Source organism: Gavia stellata, chromosome Z (genome assembly GCF_030936135.1).
Source record: "Gavia stellata isolate bGavSte3 chromosome Z, bGavSte3.hap2, whole genome shotgun sequence".
NCBI lineage: Eukaryota > Metazoa > Chordata > Aves > Gaviiformes > Gaviidae > Gavia > Gavia stellata.
The window spans coordinates 81,136,892-81,164,891 of NC_082637.1; the positions used below are offsets into that span (position 1 = coordinate 81,136,892).

Sequence of the window (28,000 nt, forward strand, 5' to 3'; positions counted from 1 at the left end):
ACACTTTGTAAACAGCAAAATGCTGTGAATGAAACGCTGTATTTTTCTTTTTAGGTTTAAGAAGGCTAAAGTGTCACTAGAACTGTAACTAGAATGGACAGTTACTTTAAAGCTGCAGTCTGTGACTTGGACAAACTACTTGATGAATTTGAACAGAATACAGGTTAGTTCCTGCGCTGCGTTCTTCTCCAGTATAATAACATTAGTCAAATGACTGTTACCATGGAATTTGAAAGTAATGTGTGCTAAATAAAAGCTTATATTGATAAACAGATGGGATTTAAAGGGAATGCGCTGTGGAAAGAGAGGGGGTTTATAAACTTTGCTTTTTATCTCTTTTTGCTTAAAATAGATGAATATGACTGCTACAGAACACCTCAAAATCCATCTGACACAAAACACCATTCGCTTTCTTCAGTTCTGGATTGCTTACATGTATACCCAACACCAAAGCTGCAAGAGGATGCTAACAGTTTGACTTCATCAGAAGAAATCTCTCTAGCTAGCCACACTGGAACAAGTCAAGCACTTCTGAGTTACTCGCCACAAAATGAGAAGAGTGTTGCTGGACCTGATCTTTTGTCCACTGTGGACAGTGGTTCCTTAAATGAAATTCAGGCTTCAAACCTGGGAAGGTGTAGTATACCTGTGTGTGATCTTGTTAATGACACAGGTAACTTAATCCATTCAGTGGCTGGTCATGAAGCTACTCAGAAGTTGCAGCCAGATGACTTCTGGTACACTGAAGGTTCAATTGGCTTGGGCATATCTTGCATACCTGTTCCTACTAGTGTGTCATCAGCTGGTTGCAGTGGTGTTTCAAGTACAGAGCACAGTGATGGGGACTCAATACTACAAGATTCAGGACATGTTAAATCAGAGGAGATTAATCATTTAGCTTTAAAATCAGACAGTTACGCTGCAGCAAAGATCTCAGATCCATGTGATGATCGACACAGGACGGAATCTGTGAAGTGCAGTGAAGTATTTGATCAGCTCAAACAAACGGCTTGCCTTAATACTGCGTGTGTCCCTGTAACATCACAAGATTCAAATGCATATAGTCCCAAAGATGAGAAAGCTTGCGAAAAAAGCCCTTGTGAACCACAAGATGAAAGTACATGCTCTGCAGTAAGTGAAGAGATGTATGGAAGAAGTGCCACAGAAAAGGTAGACTCAAAAGATGAGAGTAATGTTGAATCCATGCCTTCAGATCTGCCAAAGAGGCCTCAGTTGCACGACAGCTTTGCAACATTACCTGGAAATTGTATTTTATCAGCCTCCTCAGGTCAAACAGGAGCTAAAGTAGAACCGGAAGAGAAAATCGCAGAAGAGAATGTAGGCAGTGAAGAACTTAAGAGCAATGAAATACTAAACAGTGTTTCAACTTCATGTATTTCAGTTGAGGATGTCCAGACCTCACTGTCGTGTCTTCCACGTCCTGTATCTATATGTGGTTCATTAGTTGCAACAGAAGAAAAAGTTAATCCTCCACCTCGAAATGAAATGGTGGAGGTTATTAGTGATATTTTAACTGTTCACGCTGAAAACTCTAAAACTGATTTCTCCGGTAGGGAATCATGCGAAAACACTGACTTGTGTGAACAGGAAGGATATATAGCTAAAATCCATGAGAGTATTGTGGAACAAAGTACAGATGGAGAGAAGTATGGTACTGAGAATGTAATTAATGGCAGTGATTCTGAGCAAATCAAAGCCTTTGCTACTGCTTTTCTAGAATACGAAGCTGAGCCATATGGTGTTGGTATAGACTCTTATTACAGTGAAAGTATGAGCCCAGTTATGGCTGACTTTACTGTTGAAGAGAGTGTTCTTAAAAGTGATACACTAATAAGCGATGCTGAGCTTGATGATTTCTTGTATGGACAAAGTCTTCAGTCCAATGTGTTGAAGTCTTCAGACAATGATAGTAACTTAATGGAAGCTGATGCAAATGAAGGGAATTTAACAAATGTGAACAACCTGGATTTCACAGAGGTCACTGAAGAACATATGCAAGCAAAACTGGAGGAGATAATGAGCATTAATAGTAATCTCAAAGGATCTCTTGCTGCTGATGAATTGGAGTCTGCAACGGAAGAGAGTATGTCTCGTATTCAGGACATGACTGAGGGCGGTAGCAAAGCAGTAGTTTCTAATGTTCATACTGAAGGTGCAAGACCAAAGCAGTTGCTTGGCCTTTCCCAAGGAGCTGCTGGTCAGAGACAATTGAATAGAACAGATGTACTTGAGAGAGAAAACCAGGAAGCCAGTTCTGCTACCCCAGAAGTTGCCCTCTCAGGCACCAACATAAATGTTGGTAAAAATTCTGACCCTGGGCACTCTGGGGAAAGCAGCTCTGAAGCTGGAGGAAATCAAACATCTGAAAATCTCGAATCGCTTAAAATACCTGCAACTCTCTCATGGAAACAACCATTGTGGGTTCCTGATTCAGAGGCACCCAACTGCATGAACTGCCAAGTCAAGTTCACATTTACAAAAAGACGACACCACTGTCGTGCATGCGGAAAGGTGAGTTATTGGAGAGGAATCCTGTGTTACTGAAAGCAAATTAATTCTGACTTACAGATAACCAAAATACAGAAGGGAAAGAATATTGACAGAATTTTTGTAGGCGCGAAGTATTTTATTTGGAAAAAAATTTTTTTTTCCTTCATAGAAACTTAAACTGTTGGAAGAGACTGAGTGATTAAGAAACGTATGACCTATTTTGTGAAAATAATTAAAGGGAAGTACAGAGAATGTTCTTATTTTAGCTTCCATTACTGGCTAGACTAATGTCATACAACAAGGAAGATGAGACAGTGGACTACTTCATAGTAGTCATAGTGAATCAGCTTTTCACTCAGCTTTTAAGTTAAGCTTAAGTATTTAAGCTTAAAAAAATTGAGATGATGATTGGAGTTCAGGTAAGTGGTTATACTAGCTGTAAAACACTGTCCATGAATCTGGAAGGATTTCATTCTTTCAGGAGCTGTAACAGCAGTACCAATGCAAAGGATTTATAGCTTAAATCTGACAGTGTGTTTAGTTGTTATGATTTTCCAGGGGAGTCATCTCAGGGGAAAAGTATGTTACTTTTGTGGGGTGAATGGTACTCATCAACTGAGCAAGTAATCTGTAGAACTTGTTTCAGCCTGTGGTCTTCTGCAGTGAGTGAATAATGTCAAAGCTTATTCTTAATCCAGAATTGCCTTGTGAGCTACTGTAGTTTATACTTGTACTAGTGCATAAATGGAAATAACTGACAATACTAATGAACTTACTTTTCAGTGTTCCTCTGTAAGCTTTATGGTTGAGGAGATAGAGCAAAGACTAATGTCACTGCTTACTAACTTTTTGCATTCCCAGTGTTGAGAGGCATCTGGAGAGGCTTGTGATTTCCCCCCCCGCTCCCCCAGGATGCCTCTTCTAGCACTGTGCATTGAAAGCATAGTACCCATTTACTTCAACTGCAGTTAAGTGTGAACTAAAATGTAGGTCTGAATTTGGGTGCCAAGAAAATTAAGAACTCATTGTGACAATCTGCAAGTCTTTGAACTTAATCACTTGGCAGAATATCCTGTTGAAGTTTTGTAACAGTTTAAAACACAGTTCTCCAGAGTGGGTTTCGTTTTAGTCATAAGACTGACTTCAAGTTCCTGTTTACATTCCCTGTGAAGTTTCTTGCACCTTGTCTAGAGATGGGGATAAAAGCATCCTTCACTACACAGTCCTGTTTACAATCACAAGCTATTAGTGTTGCTAATCTTGTGTGTTAACAGAGAAGCTTTTGGCAGAAAAATAGTGTAATTAGAGGGAGCATCACAATGCATGTTCATTGGGAGAATGAGTGAAGGCAGTATAGGTAATCCAAGCTTTACCGATACTGGAGTGCTGTGCACTTGTAACTGTCATAGCTTTTCTGAATGTGCAACAGCTTAATTTTTGCCTTGTAAGACTTTTTGTTTGTTTTCTTTTAAGACAAAACGTTACTGTTAAAAAACCAAAATATTCCTTGTGGACATGTTGTGGGTTGTTGTGTTTTCACCACTTGGACATAAGGAGACACTGGTAGGAATTCACAGTGGACTTTGTGGACTACTCTGGAAGACAATGGTACAGTTTTCATGTGGTCCTTTTTGTAAACAATGAAAATGGCAACACTTGTGAGCGGTCCCTGCTTTCTCTTCCCATCTGCAGCATTTGTGAGGCCAAACAACTTCGCAGGTTCTTTATTTAGGTGTTTGTCACTTGTTGTGCTACCCTTCCTCTTCCTAACTCAACCAGAATACATTTCTTTGCTCAGCAGCCTCATCTTCATGTCCTTTCCCCTGTTACATTACCTGTCCCTTACTTTGTCTTCACCGCTTGTCTCCTGTGCATTAGGATTAAGCTGCCTCTGTTGTGGAGGAATACCAGTTGCAGAGTACTGCTTAGTATTTGAAGCCCTAAGGTGGATTGTAACTGATGAGCAATTAATCTTCATCAGATACATTCTTAACATCTTTACTGAGCATGTGCATTTTCAGTTGAGGTAGATTACCTGTGACACTAATGCAGAAGCAATTGGAATACTTTCTTTTTTGAGCTCATATTGCACCAATCAAGTATTACTGGTTTTTACAGTGAATTTTCCTACTTAAAGGAGTTCATTTGTAATAACTTAATTTTTTTTTACTCTGTCACTGCTGTTTGGTTTTTTCCTCCTTAATCCACTTTGTTTTTCCTGGAGATAATGAGTAGCAGAAGACTTTTAGTGTTCTTTCCACTTACTTAACTCTGGTCGGGGTAGAAGGCTTCTATCAGACTGAGGTTTCAAAAGATGCCTTTTGTAAAGGCTAATACTGACTCTAGAGTCCACATATAGCTAAAAATGGTGTGACTCTCTGAAAACTTGCAAATTACCCTTGAAAGAACATAAGGGAAAAGTGAGAAAAGCACCAGGTATTTATGGGAACTCTTGCAGAAAATAGCTTTACTAGGTACATAATTCTTTGAATGGGATTGTGCAGGTGTAGTCCAGGTTAAAGATGCACTTTTTTCCCCATCTCTGCTTACAAATAGGCAGTATATATATCCTGTTGGAGTAGAAGAGCATATTCTATTCTTTCAAAGCAGTCTTCAGCAAGCTTTTAAAATACTTTGCTGAAGGGAGCTAGTAACATGAAGACAACTATGCTTATTCTTTCTGATGAAGTTGAGGAGCCTACATGGCCAGCATAGTTCCTGAGCCAGCATTAGTAAATAGCTTGGGAAGCAGTAAGCTCCGGCTTAGGTAGTTGACTGTGAGGTAGAAGAGGCAGCTTGGAATTTCATGACTGATGGCCATTGTTATGGACACACTTGGTGCAGTGCACAGTGCTGCAAGTCACTGGATAAGGAATTGCTCTTTGCTGGTGTGAGACTAGATCATTAACTATTACCTGAATCCTAATGGCAGATTGCAACAGTTATCTTCAGAGATAATATTAAAGCAGTAAAGCAAATTTGACCCAATTCAGGGGTTCCGTCCTTGTCCCTATCACTGCTATTTAATGTAAAATAGTTATGGGATTAACAGAAGTAGGAGTGAATTTGGGAATAGGTGGCACAACCTCAAGTTCTTTTCATCACTCCAGATTAGAATTTTAATACAATATCACTTGTGTTCTCCTTGTTGCTGCTCTTTGTTGTGTAAGTATTGTGGGTTTTGTTTGGTTTTTTTTTTCCAAAGGTTTCTTCACAAAATATTAAGATACAGGCTTGAATATTAGGCTGCAGTGGGTTTAGAATCAGAGAAGTGCCGGGTCATCCACTTGGGTCACAACAACCCCATGCAGCACTCCAGGTTTGGGGAAGAGTGGCTGGAAAACTGCCCTGCAGAAAAGGACCTGGGGGTGTTGGTCGACAGCCGGCTGAATATGAGCCAGCAGTGTGCCCAGGTGGCCAAGAAGGCCAACGGCATCCTGGCTTGTATCAGAAACAGTGTGGCCAGCAGGAGCAGGGAGGGGATCGTGCCCCTGTACTCGGTGCTGGTGAGGCCGCACCTCGAATGCTGTGTTCAGTTTTGGGCCCCTCACTCCAAGAAGGACATTGAGGTGCTGGAGCGTGTCCAGAGAAGGGCGACAAAGCTGGTGAGGGGTCTGGAGCACAAGTCTGATGAGGAGTGGCTGAGGGAACTGGGGTTGTTCAGTCTGGGGAAGAGGAGGCTGAGGGGAGACCTTATCACTCTCTACAATTACCTGAAAGGGGGTTGCAGAGAGGTGGGTGTTGGTCTCTTCTCCCAAGTGACTAGCAACAGGACAAGAGGAAATGGCCTCAAGTTGTGCCAGGGAAGGTTCAGGCTGGATATTAGGAAAAATGTCTTTACTGAGAGAGAGGTGAAGCATTGGAACAGGCTGCCCAGGGAAGTGGTGCAGTCACCATCACTGGAGGTGTTCAAGGAACGTGTGGACGTGGCATTGTGGGACATGGTTTAGTGGGCATGGTGGTGTTGGGTTGATGGTTGGACTTGATGATCTTACAGGTATTTTCCAACCTTAATGATTCTGTGAAGTGTATTTCTTGGAAGAGTTTTCCAATTGCTGTGCGATTGTATACCAGCTGCTTCCAGCTGTGATCTTAAAAAAATTTAAAAAAAACCAATTTTAGTTATTTTGTGGGCACAGGGCCTTATGTGATTAGATCAGCTCACAGCAAGAAATTCTAGGTGCTGCTCTGTTTCATAGCTGAATCTGAGAGAGTATTGGCAAGAGTGGAGTGCTTAGCTGTGTAACATGGGTGTTCCTAGCCATGCGTGGAAGGCTAGTTTGTAGACATCTAAGGGTTGTTTTGGTCCAGCAGAAATACCTGACATTTCAAAAGCTTATGGTATGGATAGGTTATAGTGCAGTTCTGGGGAACAGGATAGGAAGAACCCCTCATCAAAAGCAGACTTGACAGACTTTGTAGTTTGGCCCAAGTTGTTGAGCTTTTGAGATTCTTAATCATAGCATCATAGAATGGGTTGGGTTGGAAGGGAACTTTAAAAATCTGCTAGTCCAGCCTTCCTGCTGTGGGCAGGGACACCTCCCACTAGGTCAGGTTGCTCAGAGCCCCGTCCAACCTGACCTTGAACGCTTCCAATGATGGTGTATCCACAACTTCTCTGGGCAACCTGTTCCTGTGTCTCACCACCCTAATTGTAAAAAAAAATTTCTTCCTTATAGCCGATCGAAATCTACCCTCTTTCAGTTTAAAATCATTGCCCCTTGTCCTGTCACTACAGGCCCTGGTAGAAAGTCTCTCTCCGTCTGTCTTGTAAGCCCCCTTTCTATATTGAAAAGCTGCAATAAGGTCTCCCTGGAGCCTTCTCTTCTCCAGACTGAACAAGCCCAATGCTCTCAGGCTTTCTTCATGGGAGAGGTGCTTCTGCCCTCTGACCATTTTTGTGGCCCTCCTCTGAACCTGCTCCAACAGGTCCATGTCTTTCTTGTTCTGGGGATCCCACAGCTGGATGCGGTAAAAGCCTTTTTAATAAAAGCTCTTTTAGTCTAGTACTTTCCCTTCTCCCCAAACAGAGATGTATTGGAAGATACATACACTAATGTTCCTTTTCTCCTTTCCTACTTCTAAAAATGTGTATGTATGCTTTATATAATGCAATCTGTTTTAGTAAAAGGAGTAAATAATAACAGGCACTTGAGTCAGGAAATACTGGGATTTTGTCTGTAATATTTAATTCAGTCTTTTTCTGGTTCAGGTTTTTTGTGGTGGCTGTTGCAAACGAAAATGCAAACTGCAATACATGGAAAAGGAAGCAAGAGTCTGTACTGGCTGTTATGATGATATTAATAAAGGTAAAAAGTTTTTTTTGAGTAATTGCAGTAATCGTTAAAGAAGAATAGGTAAAGCTTTCTCTTTAACCTTTGTTCTTTTTGAGGAGCTTCACTACTTTAATTGGTGTATGTTTTCCTATTTCTGAGACGGAGGGAGGAAGAGAAGAATTATACCTCTTAGTTGGATTTCCATTCTTAGTTTAAACTTTGAGTAGCAAGCTGGTTATTTTTAATTAAAATAAAAGACTGAATATAAAGTTATGCTATTGGGTCATCTGTGGCTGGAGTCTAGCAAAAATGATTCTCCCTCCACCATAGCCTTCTGTGTGTTTAAAGGCCATACCCTTGCTTGTTTTCACATGTTATTTACCGATTTCATCTAGCTTTCTGTCCTGATATTTTTACAAGTCACTTAACAGTACTACTGTAATTGAATCGTAAGATAACCTTTTCTTAACTGGAAGCTAAGCATGGGTGCTTACAGAAACATCAGGAGAAAAAATTGAGGTCCTGATTGTTAATATTTAAATAACAAGTTGAAAACATACCAGATCTTTATGGAATTGATACATGTATTGCACCAAGATATAGGGATCATATGGTTCAATGTAATCACTGCAACAATAGCAAGGTGTACAAGGAGGTCTACTTCTATGTTAGGAATGAATTAGGCAAATATGCAGGTAGAAAATCAAGAAGTCTAAATTTCTGTACAATAGTTTGCGTTCATTTTTCATAACTAGCTCACAAATTGTGCACTGCTTTTGCAAAGAATCCCGCCCATAATACCGCACTGCAAATGAAATTAAATCACCTGTGAGATCTTAAAAACTAACCACATTTTTTTAGCACAGGCATTTGAAAGGATGATGAGTCCAACTGGCCCTGTCCCCAATTCCAGTATCTCCTCTGAGTATTCTTCTGCTGCTCCACCTTTGGAGGAAGCTCAGATATGTGGTAGTGCTAGCTCTCCTTCACCTTCTGCATTGTTACCTATCTCAGTACTTAAACAACCTGGTATTGAAGGTATGCTAAATGTAGTATAATATATCTTAACACTTTAGGATCTCTTTGGAAAGAGTTGTTTATCGCATCATGAATACATACTTGGTATAGTGGTGGTTTTTGTGGGAAATGGAAACTTGTGAACTGGGGCACTGGAAACTTACTTTTACTTCCCAGTTTTGATGCCATGTATGAGCTTGACCAAGTCTGTTTTAAGTCTCTGTTTATGAAATGTGGATGTTACTTTTTTTTCATTGTCCTCTCTGTTTATACGGTAATTTTTTCTTTTTTTTTTTGTAGCTACTACTTTCATCACTTTTATATAGCTTGGGAGATCTCTGGCTTATGTTGCAACTGCCAGTCCTATAGTAAAAACAAAAAGTAGTTGTTTAGGGAAAAGTTGCTAGGGAGCAGTAGGTGTTCATTTTCTGTATAAATATGAATGATTAATGGCTAAGTAGTGTCTTTGTTCCACTTGTATTGAACATCTGACCTTCTTCAATGAAAACAAATTTTTAAACAAAGGGATAAGCTAAGTTTTTAGACTATATTTCATCTTTTAGTTGCGATATGCACTTCATTCTTAGCTTACTACAGAGGGATGATTGTGGAAGTAGCCTTCCTAATGTAAGGTGTAACTATAGCATGGCAGCTACCTCTGCAAGTATGAGATTTTTATTTTTTTTGCATGTATTTGCCTGACTGGGGACTGGCTGATGTCAAACTGTCTACTTGTGCTTGGTTCCAGTAAATAGATTCTCTATATATTTGGGGGGAGAAGGGGCTTAATTTTTATCCCTTTCAGCTATTAGAACAGTACAATAATATGAAGTCAGTGTTGTTTTCTTAACCTGTCCTAGGGCTGTGCCCCAAAGAACAGAGGAGAGTTTGGTTTGCAGACGGTATTTTACCAAATGGCGAAGTGGCAGACACAACAAAACTTTCATCTGGAGCAAAGAGGTCTTCACAGGACTTAAGTCCAGTAAACCCTGACTTACCAGAGATGCATATGGTATGAATTAAGTGTGTGTAGGTGCATGACTTCCCTCTTGAAATACCTTTGCTTGCTATTGATGGGGCCCCTATGTACCATAATGCGACTTTTGCTTCACAGCTTTTGGAATCTGAGCCAATATTTGATTATTTTTGGGGGGTGGCTGTGAAGTCCTTGGACTGAAATATTCTGTAGACCATACTTCAAAGAAAACCATGTTTGGTTTCCTATGTATGTGAATTTTAAAAACGGTATGGCAGAAATTTTTCCAGGAATTTTTTTCTACATAGCCTTTGAGGTCTGTAACAAGTGGTGTTCCCCAGGGGTCAGTACTGGGTCCAGTCCTGTTCAATATATTCATCAGTGACCTGGATGAAGGGATAGAGTGTGCCCTCAGCAAGTTTGCTGATGACACAAAACTGGGTGGAGTGGCGGACACACCGGAAGGCTGCGCTGCCATTCAGTGTGACCTGGACAGGCTGGAGAGTTGGGCAGAGAGGAGCCTTACGAAATTCAGCAAAGGCAAGTGTAGGGTACTGCACCTGGGGCAGAATAACCCCATGCATCAGGACAGGTTAGGGGCTGACCTGCTGGAGAGGCATGAGAAGGCATAAATGATGAACCAGCTGACAGCTTTCTATAAAATAACTGCATTACTGTACCTTTATTGGCTGAATGGTGACGGGTTTGACATCACAGCAATGCCACTACAGCTCTAAGGTACAGGACGCTGTAGAAGAGTTCTGTACATCTGTTGCAGCTCTGTGGAGAGGAACCTGGGAGTCCCGGTGGACAACAGGATGGCCATGAGCCAGCAATGTGCCCTTGGGGCGAAGAAGGTCAATGGCATCCTGGGGTGCATCAAGAAGAATGTGGCAAGCAGGTCGAGGGAGGTTATCCTCCCCCTCTTCTCTGCCCTGGTGAGGCCACATCTGGAGTACTGTGCCCAGTTTTGGGCTTCCTGGTTCAAGAAGGACAGGGAACTATAGGAGAGGGTACAGCAAAGGGCTACAAAAATGATGAGGGGACTGGAACAGCTTTCTTATGAGGAAAGGCTGAGGAACTTGGGTCTTTCATCTGGAGAAGAGAAGACTGAGGGAGATCTTCTTAGTGCTTCTAAATACTTAAGGGGTGGGTGCCAGGAGGACGGGGCCAGTCTTTTTTCAGTGGTGCCCAGTGACAGGACAAGAAGTAACAGGCACAAACTTGGTCACAGGAAGTTCCATCTAAACATGAGGAGGAACTTTTTTACTTTGAGGGTGGCAGAGCACTGGAACAAACTGCCCAGAGAGGTTGTGGAGTCTCCTTCTCTGGAGATACTCAAAACTGGCCTGGATGCATTCCTGTGCAACCTGCTCTAGGTGAACCTGCTCTGGCAGAGGGGTTGGATTAGATGATCTCCAGAGGTCCCTTCCAATCCTTATTATTCTGTGATTCTGGTTCTTTGATTAACTACTTCTATGAAGGTAGCCTCAGCCATGGTTCTGAAATCTGTCATTAACAACGTGCTTATAGTAGAAGTCTGTGGGGATTTTTTAGTGGCTTGCTATAGTTTACCTGTTGGATTAGACTAACCAGAAGTTGCTTAATGCCCTAGAATACTATATTATAGGGTGCAGCAAAATCTACATATTGCTTCTAACGTGAACTAATACTGAACTGAGAGGGGAATTGGTTTTTTAATAATAGATCATATTCATGGTGTTGAACTAGTTGTGCTTGACAAGAAAAGTACAAAGAAGTGGCATAAGTTTGCTGTGGAAAGATTCGGAGAGATTCTTCATCTGGAGCTCTTTAAAAATAAAACATAGCTCTGAAGCGCTGTCTCAAGTGATGACATAAATTCTATGATCCTAACTGTGTTAAGGAGTTTTTAAAACAAATTAGTAAAGCTAACCAGACCACGTCATTATTATTTGTATATGGAGGATCTGAACAGCCACCACATGTATAGCATGTAAATCTGCCTTAATTAATGAATAATGGGTAGCAGTAAATGTGACTTGATTAAACAAGGAAGGATTCCAATAAGTTGCAGTAATCAAAAGGTATAGCCTGTCTTCCATTTTGGGGGAGGAGTAGGATATTTTCACTTGCAAAAGATGAACCATGTCTAAAATTAAAAGCAGTGTGGACAAAGTGAGTGGGAAGCAATTAGTTGATGGTTCTTGTATGCAGCTTCAGAAGCTCAAACAAAACCACCGTACTGCAGCTCTAAAGTCAAGGATGTACTTTACTAGGTAACCCATAATCCCGAACATGCTGCCACAGGATGTTATGAAGGTCAAGAGTATAAAGTGATATGAAAGACCAGCACACAAGTTTGTGTGGAAGAGGCCAATTTAGTCATCTTTTTGTCTGTGTGTTTGTGGGGTGTTGGTTTTGGGGTTGGTTTTCTTTTTTTCCTTACACATGTTCTCTAAACAGAGGATTTGCTGGAACCTGATGGTATACCAGGAGAACTATTACAGGGCAAGCATAGAGTTGTTAGGTTTTTTCATGTTGCAATGCGAAGCCTTCCCTATTGAGATAGGGTGCAGGTCTAATATACTTGAAAGATGATAGTGCACCTCTTGATTTGTGTTTTTTTGATGACAGCTCATATGCTCATGTGCCTATGCTCATAGCTTGTCATATCCATTTTGCTGGGGGAGCAGCATAGGTTTGACTCCAGACTAGAATTGAATCAGACTGTAAAATGCTAGACTCAGCTATTAGTACATAGTGTAGAAATAGAAATACATTTGCAGTACTCAACTGCGGACCCCGATGATGGCAAATTACAATGATGACAATGTTCAGTAGCTATGAGTGGGGAAACGGTAATACTAAACATATTCCTGGAGGGGTACTTGGTTTATTATTGATAGTGTTACATCTGACTGTTGCATGCTAAAACGACTACTCTGCAGTGCTCTGATACGAATTTTGTGTCACCGAATGAATAAATTAATGATGCATCTTCACCTAATGTAACTCCTAAAGGCGGGGGGGGGGGGAAGGAAGATCCAGGAGAGATTTGGTGGCTTTCTTGTTTAGAGGAAATACATTCTCAGTACTTGTGATAGATTTCTTTCTCTTTTTGCTTCTAGAATGCTAGTAATGAAAGTTTAGCTTGAGACAAGAGTGTGGATTTTTTTTTTCTTCTTCATAGGCTGAAAACCCAGAGGAAGATAACATATTAACTGATGTAAATCCAAAACCTAAGAAAGAAATTGATATTATTACAAGAATGGAGGAATTATGTCCTTCTGTTTCTTCAGATGATGCACAGCAGGCCGTTCCAGGCCAGAGGGAGGTGGTACATAGTTATAAATCTGTAACTCTAGGAACTAAAGAGTGTTCTACTGCGGAAGCTGAGAAGACTAGTTCCAGTTCAGTTGATCAGACTACAAGTGATGTGCCTGTTAGTTCTTCAAGTTACAGAGCACTATGTGGTGTTGAAAACTGTGTTCGTAAAGAGATCAGCCTTGTTCCTGATGGTGATAAACTGCCACCGCTTTTGCTTGCAGTGGGTGAAAAAGGAAAAGGTAAAATTTGAGGAAAATTTTTAGTATTTAAACACCTGATACAAGATTTCTAAATATGAACTTGTGTATATATAAATTGTATTTTAATACAATTCTAATATCTCCTTTATTTGATGCACATTGGATTGTTTGATAATTGAATATGCATTATTAACAAGATCAATATGTTACGAAAAGAATACTTCAGCACTTAAATGCGTTGTAGTAGTGACTGTGCCCATTGATGGTAACTAACAGTGCCAATATATGGATGAGGAGACAGCATATACAATTAGTCAGTAATTACCAAATGAATGATGGCCTTAGTTTGCACCTTTGTTGCAAGTTACTGCTTTATATGTTCCTTGAATCTTAGGGTAAGCTATTCATTGGTTGATATGTAGCTATTCTAAGTTTGAGAATAATTACCACCCTCTTAAGATAGGAGGATGGGACAGTCTTTCATATGCTATGATCTGTAATTCTTGTTTTAAGTAGCTGGCTGTCATGTTGAACTAAATCGGGTGTTAATTTATTTAGATCCTCTAGTGGAAGAACATCCATCTCATCAACAGGTCACCTTGCTGCTTGTGCAAGGAGGTCCTAATCCATTAACTTTCATCCTAAACGCAAACTTGCTTGTGAATGTCGAGCTAATAACTTGTAAGTAGTGCACATTTTTTTTTTCCATTAAATCCACCTTTCTTTTTCTGACTGTAAAACAGCGTTACTGTGGTATCTATCTTTTTAATTAAAGATTCTTCAGAGAAGTGCTGGTACTTCTCAACAAACGGACTACATGGTTTGGGTCAGGCGGAAATTGTTATTCTGTTGCAGTGTTTGCCAGATGAAGAGATTTTTCCTAGTGAAATATTCAAATTATTTATTGACATCTATAAGAATGCAATGAAAGGTATGTAATTTTAATGTCTTAACTTCATAGTATCTTCTTGCTGATCTTTAAAGCTGGAAGTTGATATGTAATTTTTCTTGAAGTATTTCTAAGTATCTAATGATTCTGTTGAAAAACATTGTAGTGTTAGCCTTGGGTTCTAAATAAGCAACAGGAAGAAAAGAATTTAAGTTTCTTTGTTTCATATACTTCTGTAAACATCCCGTTTACAGCTTTGTTGTTGTTGTTTAGTCATATTGTGTTGGTGTCGTGGTTTAAGCCCAGCCGGACTAATCACCACACAGCTGCTCACTCACTCCCCTTCCTCAGCTGGACAGGAGAGAGAAAATATGAAGAAAAGGCTCGTAGGTCGAGATAAGGACATAGGGAGATCACTCACCAATTACCATCATGGGCAAAACAGACTTAACTTGGGGAAATTAGTTTAATTCATCACCAATCAAAATCAGAGTAGGATAATGAGAAGTAAAACCAAATCTTAAAAAAACAACACCTTCCCCCCACCCCTCCCTTCTTCCCGGGCTCAACTTCACTCCTGAACCTCTTCCCCCCCCGAGCGGTGCAGGGGGACGGGGAATGGGGGTTGCGGTCAGTTCATCACACGTTGTTTCTGCCACTCCTTCCTCCTCACACTCTTCCCCTGCTCCAGCGTGGGGTCCCTCCCACAGGAGACAGTTCTCCATGAACTTCTCCAACGTGGGTTCTTCCCACGGGCTGCAGTTCTTCACGAACTGCTCCAGCATGGGTCCGTTCCACGGGGTGCAGTCCTTCAGGAACAGACTGCTCCAATGTGGGTCCCCCGTGGGATCGCAAGTCCTGCCAGCAAACCTGCTCCAGCGTGGGCTCCTCTCTCCACGGCTCCACAGGTCCTGCCAGGAGCCTGCTCCAGCATGGGCTTCCCACAGGATCACAGCCTCCTTCAGGCATCCACCTGCTCCAGCGTGGGGTCCTCCACGGGCTGCAGGTGGATATCTGCTCCACCGTGGACCTCCATGGGCTGCATGGGGACAACCTGCTTCACCATGGTCTTCACCACGGGCTGCAGGGGAATCTCTGCTCCGGCGCCTGGAGCCTCTCCTCCCCCTTCTTCTTCACTGACCTTGGTGTCTGCAGAGTTGTTTCTCTCACATATTCTCACTCCTCTCTTCTCTGGCTGCCGCTTCCCGTTTTTTTTCCCCCTTCTTAAATATGTTACCACAGAGGCGCTACCACTGTTGCTGATTAGCTCAGCCTTAGCCAGTGGCAGATCCGTCTTGAAGTCTGCTGGCATTGGCTCTATCAGACATAGGAGAAGCTTCTAGCAGCTTCTCACAGAAGCCACCCCTGTAGCCCCCCCTGCTACCAAAGCGCTGCCACGCAAACCCAATACAGTTGGAGATTCTGGGTATAAGTCCTTGAGTCCATGGTTTAGGACATCCAGAACTTCATTTGTAGAAGTACAATACTCTTAGGTATGTAAATATTTGAGGTCTGTTAATCAAAGTTCATCAATTGGTGTGTGCCAGAACATGGTACACTTCAGGGTCTTTGGTATTTGTTTGGAAAAACCTAGCTTCGTATTCAAGTTAATTTAGTTAGTAAATATAGAGTGCTTAGTCTATGGTTTTAGATGTCTGTCAGACTTTCAGGAAGATGCGAGATATACTGTATGGCTTGCAAGTCTGTAGGAGACCACTGGTTAGAATAGTTTTCTTGACACTAATGTATTACTTCTTCAGATGTGCAAAGACTCTGTCCCTTTTTCTACAGGAAAGTTAATAAGAAACATGGAAAACATTACTTTTACTGAAAACTTTCTCAGTAACAAAGAGCATGGAGGATTCCTGTTTGTTTCACCAACTTTTCAGAAACTTGATCAGATTCTACCAGATAACCCGTTTCTTTGTGGCATTCTCATCCATAAGCTGGAAATACCCTGGGCAAAAGCTTTTCCAATACGTTTAATGTTGAGATTGGGAGCAGAATATGGGGGTAAGTTTTAACGCTTTAAATAGCTGTATAAGTGTAAAATTCCCTTTGGAAAATACAAGTCTCTTAGAAAAGCAAACTAGAATCATCTTTGCAGTATTTTATATTACACTTGTGTGTGACTGACATTTCATACATGGGAAGCCACCTATTGAGACACTTGGGAATTTACATTGTCCTGCTAGACTCCCTTGATTCCCCCCCACCCCTTCTTAGCTGATGAGAAAGCTAAGAAACCAAAACTGACAGTAGTGAAGTATCAAAGCGTCTGTCTGACTCTTGTCATAGGAGAAAGGTTTGAAGGGAAGCTCACAAGCCCAATTTACAGCTCTGACCAGTTGGCTTTTTGAATTGTTACTGAAATTGAGTATGTTGGCAAAATATTACTGCTTCATAAAATAAACAAACTTACTCCTTACTTATAAAGATTACTTACTAATTAATATATTTGAAATCTCTAGGCCTGTAAAAATGCAGGAGGCATTCTTTCAAAGTGAGGTGGATGGAGAGTATCTAAACGCACACCAGAAGAGCTGGTGCAGTGATGCAACCTCCATGTAGAAATTACCTTCCAGTCTGTTGCAGGCTGATGTGAGCATTTTCTGCTCTTGAGAGATTTACATTGACTATGCTCCATGCTCACCGAAGGAAAAGTATTTATGCAGATTCCCATTGTCTTGAAGAAGAGAGAAAGCTAGCTTGAGCAAGACCTAAAAGTAGATACTGTCCTAAATGCCTTCTAGAGTTGCTTGTGTACTTGCTTGAATAATGCAGACATTTAATTTAGTGATCTAGGCGCTGTTTTGTTTCCTGTTACACTGCTGCTTATGATCTAGAGAGCAGGAGTTCAGATAAGGTGCAGCATGCAGCTGTTGCTTAAGTGGAATAGATTTCAAAAATGTATCATACACAACTTTCCTGACCTGAATGCATTTTTTTATAAATAACCCTACCACTCTAGAAGGTGCAAGTCCATAAGTATGTATCAGTTGCTTGTTTATGGATTTCTTGAGTCAATAGTGGATTTCTAGTGGCCAGGCTTCTATCTGCATGTTGACAAGGCTGGTAGCTTCTTTGTTATTCTTCTTTCTCTTACAAAAGGACTTTTTTTTTCCAATTTTGTATCTTTGACTTCACAATCCTGACTTTGCTATGCTACTTGTTTTGTTTTCAGAAGGCTTCATACTGTGGTGTGTGGTCTCCTGCATCTCATTGCCTTCCCTAATTTCCATCTGCATGTATTTCCCATTGCAGCCATGGGACTTCAAAACGTGTTACTTTGTATGAATATCCTCACTCACTCTGTTCTTGCTTAGCAATACTGTGGTACTTCACTTTCTATTATAGTGTTAACGCAGAAGCAGATGTTAGCCTGTATGGTATTCTTATTCAAGCAACTACAAAGCCTTGCAACCCCTCCCACAGCTGGTTACTCAAAGACTGAACCTAGGATGTTTCAGTCCAGATCACCTATTGCAGGAAACATAGCTGACAAAGCATACGAAAGCAGCACGTCTCTGCCACAAAATTACTGCCACTAGGAGAGTGACTCCATGCAGTGACATTACAGTAGGATTTAACCGTGGGTGGGGAAACGGTGCAGTGGGCTAAAGGACAGTCCGTGACAGAGAATCAGACAGGGGCTCTGGTTCCATTGGCTGGTCAGATACTGAGTTTAAGAAACAGGGGCTATAGCTGAAAATAAAAATAGGTACTTGGATTAGCAAGTCTTACAGTTGTTGATAGGTAAACATGACTTTTTTTTTTCTCCCCCACCCTAGCATATCCAAGTCCTGTAGTAAGTTTCAGGCACCGGAAGCCACTCTTTGGAGAGATAGGACATACAATTATGAATCTGCTTGTTGTGAGTAATTGTTTTTTTCTTCTCCTTTCCTGTTGTAATTTAGATGGTGTAAAATACCGTCAAAACTCTGACTCTTGACAGCGGAGTTACTTTTGGCAAAGGGCTAATATTTTCGGTCTTCATACCTGACTTGAAACTTTCTTACCAAAGAGCACTTGCATGTGAGTTAGGAAAGCTGTCTTCCACGTTATATTGTTATGCATTAGTTCTGGTAGTAAGAACTGGCTTTAAATGAATGAGAAAAATGTTAACATTTACAATGAAGGTGGTAGTAATCATTGTTCAGTTGCATTTTTCTCTTCTAAGCATTGGTGTGATGCAGGAATTCTAGTCTTAAATTTGATGCTTTTTGAACCTGAAGAAGAGTTGACAGGCAGATGCTGTGGTCTAACTGTAACAATAATTACTTTGTCACACAAACATAACCTTACCACAATTAACCAGTCTGACTCTCTTATGTGAAGAATTTCAGGTTTTGGCAAAATCATTGGAGTAAGTTAAGTCTGGAATTTATGCCATTCCCTGAGGAAAAGTTTCTTATTACTCAAATAATTTGATTTAAACTTCAGTAAGCCTGTATTCCTGACCAGTAACCTTCTTCTAATACTTCAGTAGAACTTATCCTTAATGCTGTGACGAAAAGTGCTGTAAAGTTGTGGAAAGAATTGCACATATTATTTGGGTGGCCACTAAATCCTCTTTTAAGAGTCTAGAAACCATTACAGCTGAGGTGAAACTGGAGTCTTTTGCCCCTCTTTCCTTTTTGCCACTGTTGATGTCCATGTCATTACCTAAAGAATCAATCAGAGGAGCTGTACTGTCTGAAAAACAGTGTAAGATTCCTCCATTAAGAAAAAACGTATTTTAATTCCATGACCTAGCTCCCTGCCTGACTGGTGAAGTGCCAGTACCAATGTGGAGTTATATCTTCAGACTTGAGGAATCTTAATTTTGTGCTGCTGATGAAGGGGGCTTCAGTGGAGTTTATTCTTGGCTAGATTAGAGTTACTCTGATTCTTCTTCCTAGCTGTGTTTTTAGTGTCAGCTTGAAGCAGGCAGTGGGAATACATGCTCCTTGGCAGGACTACATCTTTTGATGCAGCAGGAGTTTTAATCATTGTAAGATGAGTGCAAAACATTCCCTTGGTGTTACATTTTTAACTACCTGTGGTGCAAATCCTCAAGTCAAGATCATACAAAATCTAGTATCACACAAGTGGTAGTGGTAAATGGTGGAAGCAACAGGCATCTGTGATGTTTTAGCAATATTGTGGCCAGCAGGAGTGGGGAGGTGATCGTGCTGCTGTACTCGGCGCTGGTGAGGCCGCACCTCGAATGCTGTGTTCAGTTTTGGGCCTCTCACTACAAGAAGGACATTGAGGTGCTGGAGCGTGTCCAGAGAAGGGCGACGAAGCTGGTGAGGGGTCTGGAGCACAAGTCTCATGAGGAGTGGCTGAGGGAACTGGGGTTGTTCAGTCTGCAGAAGAGGAGGCTGAGGGGAGACCTCATCACTCTCTACAATTACCTGAAAGGGGGTTGCAGAGAGGTGGGTGTTGGTCTCTTCTCCCAAGTGACTAGCAACAGGACAAGAGGAAATGTCCTCAAGTTGTGCCAGGGGAGGCTTAGACTGGATATTAGGAAAAATGTCTTTACTGCGAGAGTGGTGAAACATTGGAACAGGGCTCCCAGGGAGTCACCATGGTGGAGTCACCATCACTGGAGGTGTTCAAAAAACATGTAGATGTGGCACTTTGGGCATGGTGTGGTCATGTTGGGTTGATGGTTGGACTTGATGATCTTACAGATCTTTTCCAACCTTAATGATTCTGTGTGTGATTAAGGATATACAATGCCAGTTCAGTTGGAACTTGTAATGCAATGAGATGTGTTCTTAAATATCCTTCTTGTTACAGCTCTGCTGATTGAGGAAGATACTGCTTACCTGGCTCAGCTGCTGACAAGAGCTTTTTCTAACCTTTTTTTGGCCAAGCTAGTAAAGGCAAATTTTAAACCTAATGTTGTTCTTCTGGAATAAAACAGAATAGGGAAATTTTGCAGAAGTGGCTGAGATGATGGATGGTAACTTCTGTCACAGAAAGGTATAAGAAACAGTGCAGTATTCAAGTTACAACTCAAGAAGTCAGAGCTGTAGGGGCTGGGGTGTGAGCCTGGAAACAATCTAGATGGTGGCTTCCATGCTTTGCTTTTCTTTCAGAGAGGGGAGGGTGTTGAAGTATTTTGTTACGTAAAACACTATTAAGGTCCTAATATGCATGAAGTGGCCATAGTCTAAATAACCCACTGATAAGTAGTTAGAGCTACCTTGACAGTGCTATAAATTTCCCACTAAGGTACCCTTCACGTACGTCACAGTAGGAAAAAAGGGATCAGTAAGTCTTTAGCCATCCTTAATGTCATTAGTCTTTAGAAGTCTTAGGGATGTATGTAAAGTACTTTATCTAGGTAGTATTTGTTATAAAAGGTAAGAAAATGATACTTCATTGTCTGCTAATGTAAAAACTTTGTCTGTTATAGGACCTTAGAAATTATCAGTATACTTTGCATACCATAGACAACCTCTTTGTTCATGTGGAAATGGGTAGAAGCTGTATTAAAATACCCCTAAGGAAGTATAATGAGGTGAGTAAAACCATCTTGATGAGCTTTCTAATCCAAACTGCTGTGTTTTTTTATTTTTCATATAATACCTGTCACATCTTTAACATGAGCTCTTTAAGAACCACCCTCTCCTCCTTTTTTTTTTTTAGAGGCTGTATTGTTTTTATTCTGTAATCAGTTTCCAGGCAGTTCTGCAAATGAATTCTCTGTTTGATAGCAGCTCTCTAGATTACTTTGCTATTTGCTGTGCAGTAGACTGCTTGAACTTTAAACTGATACAAGCATGTGATGGGGGGAGGGCATGAAAGTACCTGAACAGACATTTCCTTCTTCCTGGATATGTTGGAAGGTGGCTAATGATGAGTGAAAGGTTGAGATTTAGGGTAAGTGTTAAATGCTGAAAAATCAGTAGTTTCTTCAAAATCTTTTAGCATGTATTTTCAAGGATTATCTCTTACACATTGCCGGATGGTGGTGTTTTGCTTAAAACTTAAAAAAAAAAGTCTTTCTTGCCAGTGTAGTTTTTATTACAACTTGTTTACTTCAGCTTTAACAAAAAAAACCCACACCTACACAGTAACCCCACACCTACACACGCCACAGTAAACTGCACAAGGCTTAGTACATATTTTAGGGCTAAGACCAACAAAACCCCTCAACTCTAATATTCTGCATTGATCAGAGGTACTCAGATTTACTCATCCCTCTCTACTGAATTTTTGATCACGCTTAGTGTTCCTCTAGCTAGTCATGACAAATTGTGTTGTTCAAACTCGCTAGAATTGACTAAGTGAATAATTCTTGGGGTTTGTTTTGAGAGCTGGATTTTTCTAATGTCTTGTAGTTAAAATGAACACTGCATAATGAGATTTGTCAGTTTAATGATAAATTTTGTATTGATAGGTAATGAAGGTGATAAATTCTTCTAATGAACATGTAATTAGTATTGGAGCAAGTTTTAATACTGAAGCAGATTCTCATTTAGTGTGTGTGCAGAATAAGCATGGCCTCTATCACACACAAGCAATCAGTGCTACTGGACATCCTAGGAAAGGTAAGCTGTCTGGTTTGGCTTGTGGAGAAAAAACACATTTCTAGAGCAGAAATGTAAGTTCACTTTTAGGCTGCAAGGAAAATAATACGTATTCCCAGTAAGTTGTTGAGACAAAGTTCAGCATTCAAGCAGCAAAGCAATTTAAATGTGAAATAAAACATTGCTAGTTTATATCAACACTTAGTTACCTTTTACAAATCTTATATTAAATGGAGATTAATACTTTTTCCCTCTTTGTTTCCAGAATTTTATTAATAATACCTTACATTTTCAGTCATAATCAGATTCTTTATGTATTTCAAAATCTAAATTTAGTATTAATGTGAATTGGGCAATATATTTACATATGTAAACAAATAGTCCCAATAACTGAGTGTATGGAAATAGGGTCATAGCAAGTACCTCTATGCAACACCTAGCAAACTGATAGAACCACCAGAGAATAGTGCAGAGGTGCCTTTTAGGTTCTGAAAGAAACACAGCTGTGTAGCATGGCAGTGTGTCTGGGCTGATCAGTCATGCTTTTCAGCAAGGCCTGTTAGTTGGGGGCGAATTCCAGATTGATACAGCTGTACTCATACTGTCTTCGGTGTCAACCTGAAATGTTGTTCTGTGCTTCATTAAGCATAGCTACTTGGTATGATTTTGTTTGAAGCACTGTGTGTAACTATCAAGTTTATGCAAAGGTTTGTAGCATGGAAATTCACTTTCATTATCTTTTCTTTCAGTTGCTTTTAATACCACTGAAAATGATCTAAACTTCAGGAATATCTTCTGTAAATAAATTAAATTTAAAAGTTGAGTGGCATGTCTGTTTTAAAAGACAAAAAAAAATCCTGAACAAAAAAAGCCCTACACCACTGTTCCTTCAAATATGTCTCCTCTTTGTATACAGAACTTTCTTGGCTTGCCTGTGTTGACTTGCTGCCAATATCTGTATTGGCACTGATTGGCAAAGGATACTATATGCACTAACAAAACAAGTTAACAAAGCTGGTCTCTTTTGCCAAGGTCCAACGGGAAAAAAACTCTTCTCACTTTAGAGAGTTATGTTTCATATCATCCTGTCAGTAGTACCATTTTTGCCTGCCTTTTTAAAAATGAATGCAAGTTAAATGTTAGTAATGAAAAACTATGATATGAAGTGGTACTCACTTTATTCCTACTTTTTCTAGTTACAGGTGCAAGTTTTGTGGTGTTTAATGGAGCCTTAAAAACATCTTCAGGATTTTTAGCGAAATCCAGTATAGTTGAAGGTAAGAGTTTTGTCCTATGTGGTTTCTTCTTAAGAGAACTTAAAAATATATATATAAAAATAGCAGCGGTCTTGTGCAAGATCTTTACTCCTCAGTGAGCTAAACTTTTTCATTTCAGGATTTTTAACTTTGTAGAAAACCTATTGCAAACAAGTGCTGTATTAAAAATACATGCTAGTTCACCTATTTGTTTGAAAACATACTAAGTTTTAACTCTTTTTGCTTCAGTCAACACAACTCTTTCCTTTACGGCTGCTTATATCTGATACTATTTTCATTGCCATATTGATAAAAACATACCTGAAGTACATATATTGACACATAAATGCAAAAAAACTTCTAAGATTAGTCTATGATTGATCTTTTAGTCTTAGTTCTGTTGACAAGAAAGGTTTTCATTACTTCCTCTTTCATGTAACATTTAATGCTGTCGTTGGGGGATGGAGACCATTTGATGTGCATTTATTAACGAGCTGTAGGAGAGGGTTGGTCCCACTAGAATTTAAGCCAAGATTCTACTAAGAAACTGTGCTACTCTTTTCTGTAGATAAGTTGGAATTTTAACTGGTTTTCTTCCAGATGGACTAATGGTACAAATAACACCAGAAACGATGGAAAGCCTACGTCAGGCGTTAAGAGACAAGAAGGACTTTAAAATAACTTGTGGCAAAACGGATACAGGAGACATAAAAGAATATGTAGATATTTGCTGGGTAGAAAATGAAGAAAAAACAAATAAAGGGTAAATGTATTACTGAAGGAAAACATCTTAGAGAATTCTTGTTCCCACTTTTCAAATATCCACCTTTAATTACTTGAAATTAATCTAAGGTATTCTATTGAAATGAAGTACTTGATAATAAAACCTGAAAGGGGATAGGATGGTAAACTACCTGCAATCCTCTAGATGTCACTAATAGAACAATTTTGCTTGTAATGCACCGAAATTAATACAGTTTTCTCTGTTCAGGAAGTTGTCAGGAAAAGTGTGGGAACCCTCAGTTTCCTTTGAAAGTCCTCTGTCAAATCAGTAACCACTTTGTGTGAGGATGCAATTAATCCCTTTAAGCTTCCTTGTTGAGGCAGGGCTTAGAAGTGCATAGAGCTGCGCTTGGCCACTCACTGCTTGGAATGCCAGCATTCAACAAAGTAAAATGAGATGCAAGACATCTTTATTGGATGTGATTTGAATGCTTGTTTATGTAGCTTCAATCTTTAATTATACATCACTAACTCAAAACTTGTCTCATCTTAAGTTGTTTCTCAGGCCATGGGCTTGACTTGGTACGCCTTTTTCTGTGGCTTCTCTAACCCATTAGAACAAACAGTGGCTTTACCTAAGATGGTTTATAGCCAGTGGCTTTACCTAAGATGGTTTATAGCTTCTTAAACCTGTAAGATTAGGTTTTTATAAAGTGTTGTATGTTCCCTATCTAGGATATTTCTTTTTGTAGTATCTGTATTTTCATGATGCAAATCCTGTATTACATTTTGTTGTAAAGCTGTTCAAATAGCCTTTAAGGATGGCTAAACATTATTTCATACAAGTTATTAAATCTAAATCATAAAATGATGTTTTAATTGTTAACTATACTATTATCTCCCATAGAATTGTAAGCCCGGTCGATGGAAAATCAGTGCAAGGAACTCAGAGTGAAAAAGTACCACAAAGCAGAGACTTCGAAAGAGAGGGAAAAGTTATGAAGTGTACTGAAGTTAGTAAATTACGTTGTTCTTGAGCCTTTTTGTTATTTTTCAGAATAGTTAAGTGGTAAAGTGATCATACTAAGTGATACTGCTGAAGAAACTAACTTACTTGATGTATAGCCATACTGATAGGCAGAGTGTTCTCTGTAGCTCTTTGATAAGTTTACATACCTATCATTTTTCTCCTCTGAAAAAGACTAAAAGTCTGTTCGCATTGATAACTCTATAAATGTATAATCCAGATATTTCTATGGTCGCTTAAGTATTTTGACTGAATAGATGAGATACTAGAATCCTTTGCCATCAAACAAACATTATGGCTTGCTCTGTTCTGCATTATATGTATAGTGAATTACTCTTTTCCTTACTTCATAATATAACCAGGCTGCTGACTGTCCTTACCCTTTCTGTAATTCCAGGTATACTATTTCCTAAAAGACCATGAACTATCCGGTCCTCTTCATCACCAGTTTGCTAAAGAGATTGCTGTTGCCTGCAGTACTGCTCTTTGCCCACACCTTAACACCTTGAAAAGCAATGGGATGAATAAGATAGGCCTAAGAGTTTCTATTGACTCAGACATGGTAATCTTTCAAGTTTTTATTACAGACACTCCATTTCAACTGAAATCTTTCTTGTAAAGACCTTGGATCTTTTTCTGAACATTTTTAGTTTTTTGCCCTACCCCAGATCCAGACTGAGGATGAAATTTCATGAAGAAGTTGTCTTAATGACTAGTTTTTCTTCAAAGGAATAGTTCTGTTTCCTTATTCTGCACAAATTCCCTAATTGCTGTTTGCAGTAAGCTATTGGTCCTTCCCTAGTTCTGAGTCTCTCTGGCACTCATCTGCCTCCAAGGTGAGTCAGTTTAGAGAATCATAGAGCTAATTTTGTGATATTTTGCTCAAATTATGTAGTTTTCTGCTGGTTTTGCTCCCTAATGTAGCTTAGTAAGGGATATTTGCCCCCAGATCTGTACAGCAGAAAAGGACAGGCCTGCCCAGCTGCGGGTGGAAGAGAGGGAAGGCAAGACTATCCAGCATGTGATGTCCCTCAAAAGGTTACAAAACTGTAGGACAGTTCAGTTCCTTGCCTGTTCTGTGTCACCCTTAACTATCTTTTTTGAGAGAAGCTGGCAATACAGTCCTTAAAAATCTAGTTTTCAGTAGTATATTTTTAAATTAATCTAATAGTAACTGTGATACTAGGATATAATCAGATTGCTCTTGGACATCAGACTGAAGCGGTCTGGGATGCAGAGGATGTGTGGCTCTGTAAACCCAGGGGGAATGTTGCATGCTTCTCAATGGCAAGCCTAATTGTTCATGGCTGACCTCAAAAACCATCCAGTTGTCAGTGTTTGAATGTTATTTTGTCACTTCATGCTAGCTGAAATATTCTTTTACCAAGATACTACACTTTTGGGTTGTCTTGTTAATACAAAAAGTGTTAACACCTACATTAATGTTTTCCTTCCAGGTTGAGTACTTAGCTGGATCTGGGGGCCACCTTCTTCCACAGAACTATCTGAATGAATTGGACAGTGCTCTGATTCCTGTGATTCATGGTGGGATGTCAGATCCTACAAGTCTACCATTGAAAATGGAATTAATATTTTTCATTATAGAACATCTGTTTTGATGAGGCTGATTACAGGCGATGTACTGATTTGCTGGATCTGAACACCAAAGTTATAATGCTACAAACATTAAAAATGTTCGTTTCTAAACCTGTTATGTTTTGATAGATTTTCAGACTGTTTCTTAAAACCCTCAAATCTTCTCTGGTTCCTTTACCACAAAAGAATTGCAGTTTGTAATGTTTCCTAAAGTTCTGAAAGTTTACACTTAATACAGGTGCAGAAGAGGGCAGGTTTTGATACCTCTTCACACAGTTGTAGCATTTACTGTATGTAGTCTAACTTTAAGCCATAGTGTCTTGCCTCTTAACCTCAGATAAATGCATTACTAAAAATTGCTATGGTTAGAGCTAATCTCTATCTGAAGCATGTGCTTTCCATATGCAAATGAGCTAAACACTGAAGTAGAAGCTGGCACAAAACTATTTTCTTGCCATTTGAGATTAAAATACAAGATCTTCTGTAGCTGAATGAAAACTTCATATGTCAGTGCAAAATACAAGTGCACACCTTCTGACACTTGTTTGTGGTCAGCATGAGGAAGAATTTTGCAGGCATGTTTATGAAGATTTTGTAGTTGAAATTTTTAATGTTAGGATGTTATGCTGGTGCTTCAGGAACATATGCTCTGAATTAATTTTTTTAATAGAAAAACTGATTTCTTTCTTGTATTTATAAGGATTTATCTAACTTAAATGGATGCTATTTTTATAAATACTACTATTTTTTTCTTTACTCTGTGTTCAGAAGTCCTGATACAATTTCACCTTTCAAGGCTTAATAAAAAAACAGATTACTCTTGACGTAATCTACATGTAGCAATAAGTCAGACAAGAATTCTGCTCCTGTCTACTGCTTTTGCCACCTCTTAGTAGCCACTTTTATGTTCAGGGAGAATAGATGTATTAAGTGTGAATTTTCATTAACAGATTGATTTCTTTTTTAGTGTACCTGAGGTTCTTGTATAGTACGTATTTTTGGTATCGGGTCATTAAGATCTATTTATGTATTTGTGATGCATGTGATTTGTACTGAGGTTCAGCGAACCATAATTGGGCTTTGGTAACTGTCACACAACTGTTTGTCACGAACAGAACCAAAACTAAATATATACAAGATCTATATTGTTTTCAGTAAAAATGCTGGTACAATTTTATAATGAGACGATTAAAACTTCGATGCCTTCTTGATGCTAATAGGGGATATTTTATGTTTTTGTATCAAAAACAATTTGTAACTTAATCTGCTCTGCTGTTACCTGTGCTTCAGAGTACTGGTTCTAGAAGGGTTCAGGCTTCAAGATCTTACCCTGGAGGAAACTGAGGCTGCATTTAAGCTAATGACTACACCTTCTTCAGAGAAACTGCAGTTCTGGAGAAGAGCAGAAGACCACACCATGCGCAGTGTGAACAAAACATGTCCTTGCTTGAAAACAAGCTGCAGCTGGACAGTCGAGGAAACAACAGTGAAAGGTTGAACAGTAGTTGATGGCTGTGACGGGGTCAGAGGTGGCTGTTGCCCCCGGTGCCCCATTACTGCGTGGGTAAACCGGCTTTGCCTGTCTGTGCGTAGGGGCAACCAAAGGCACAGCTGACTCTGACACTCACCCTGTACTAACTCATTTTAAGTAATGGTCAATAAAGAAAGTTAACTAAAATGCTTGGTCTCTTAGT

At 39.8% G+C, this 28,000-nt stretch overlaps 1 protein-coding gene across 1 annotated transcript; it reads left to right on the forward strand.

Annotated features, from left to right (window-relative positions):
- The first annotated feature begins 93 nt into the window (after nt 1–93).
- On the forward strand, nt 94–27,978 carry ZFYVE16 (zinc finger FYVE-type containing 16). The gene is made up of 17 exons (XM_059833489.1): nt 94–163; nt 353–2,532; nt 7,724–7,820; nt 8,649–8,825; nt 9,665–9,816; nt 12,953–13,328; nt 13,848–13,970; nt 14,065–14,220; nt 15,970–16,191; nt 17,970–18,052; nt 20,588–20,692; nt 21,575–21,725; nt 22,901–22,981; nt 23,561–23,723; nt 24,591–24,696; nt 25,108–25,272; nt 26,168–27,978. The coding sequence occupies exons 1-17, from the start codon at nt 94–96 to the stop codon at nt 26,327–26,329; spliced, it is 4,569 nt and encodes a 1,522-aa protein (XP_059689472.1). The 3' UTR covers nt 26,330–27,978.
- The last annotated feature ends 22 nt before the right edge of the window (nt 27,979–28,000 follow it).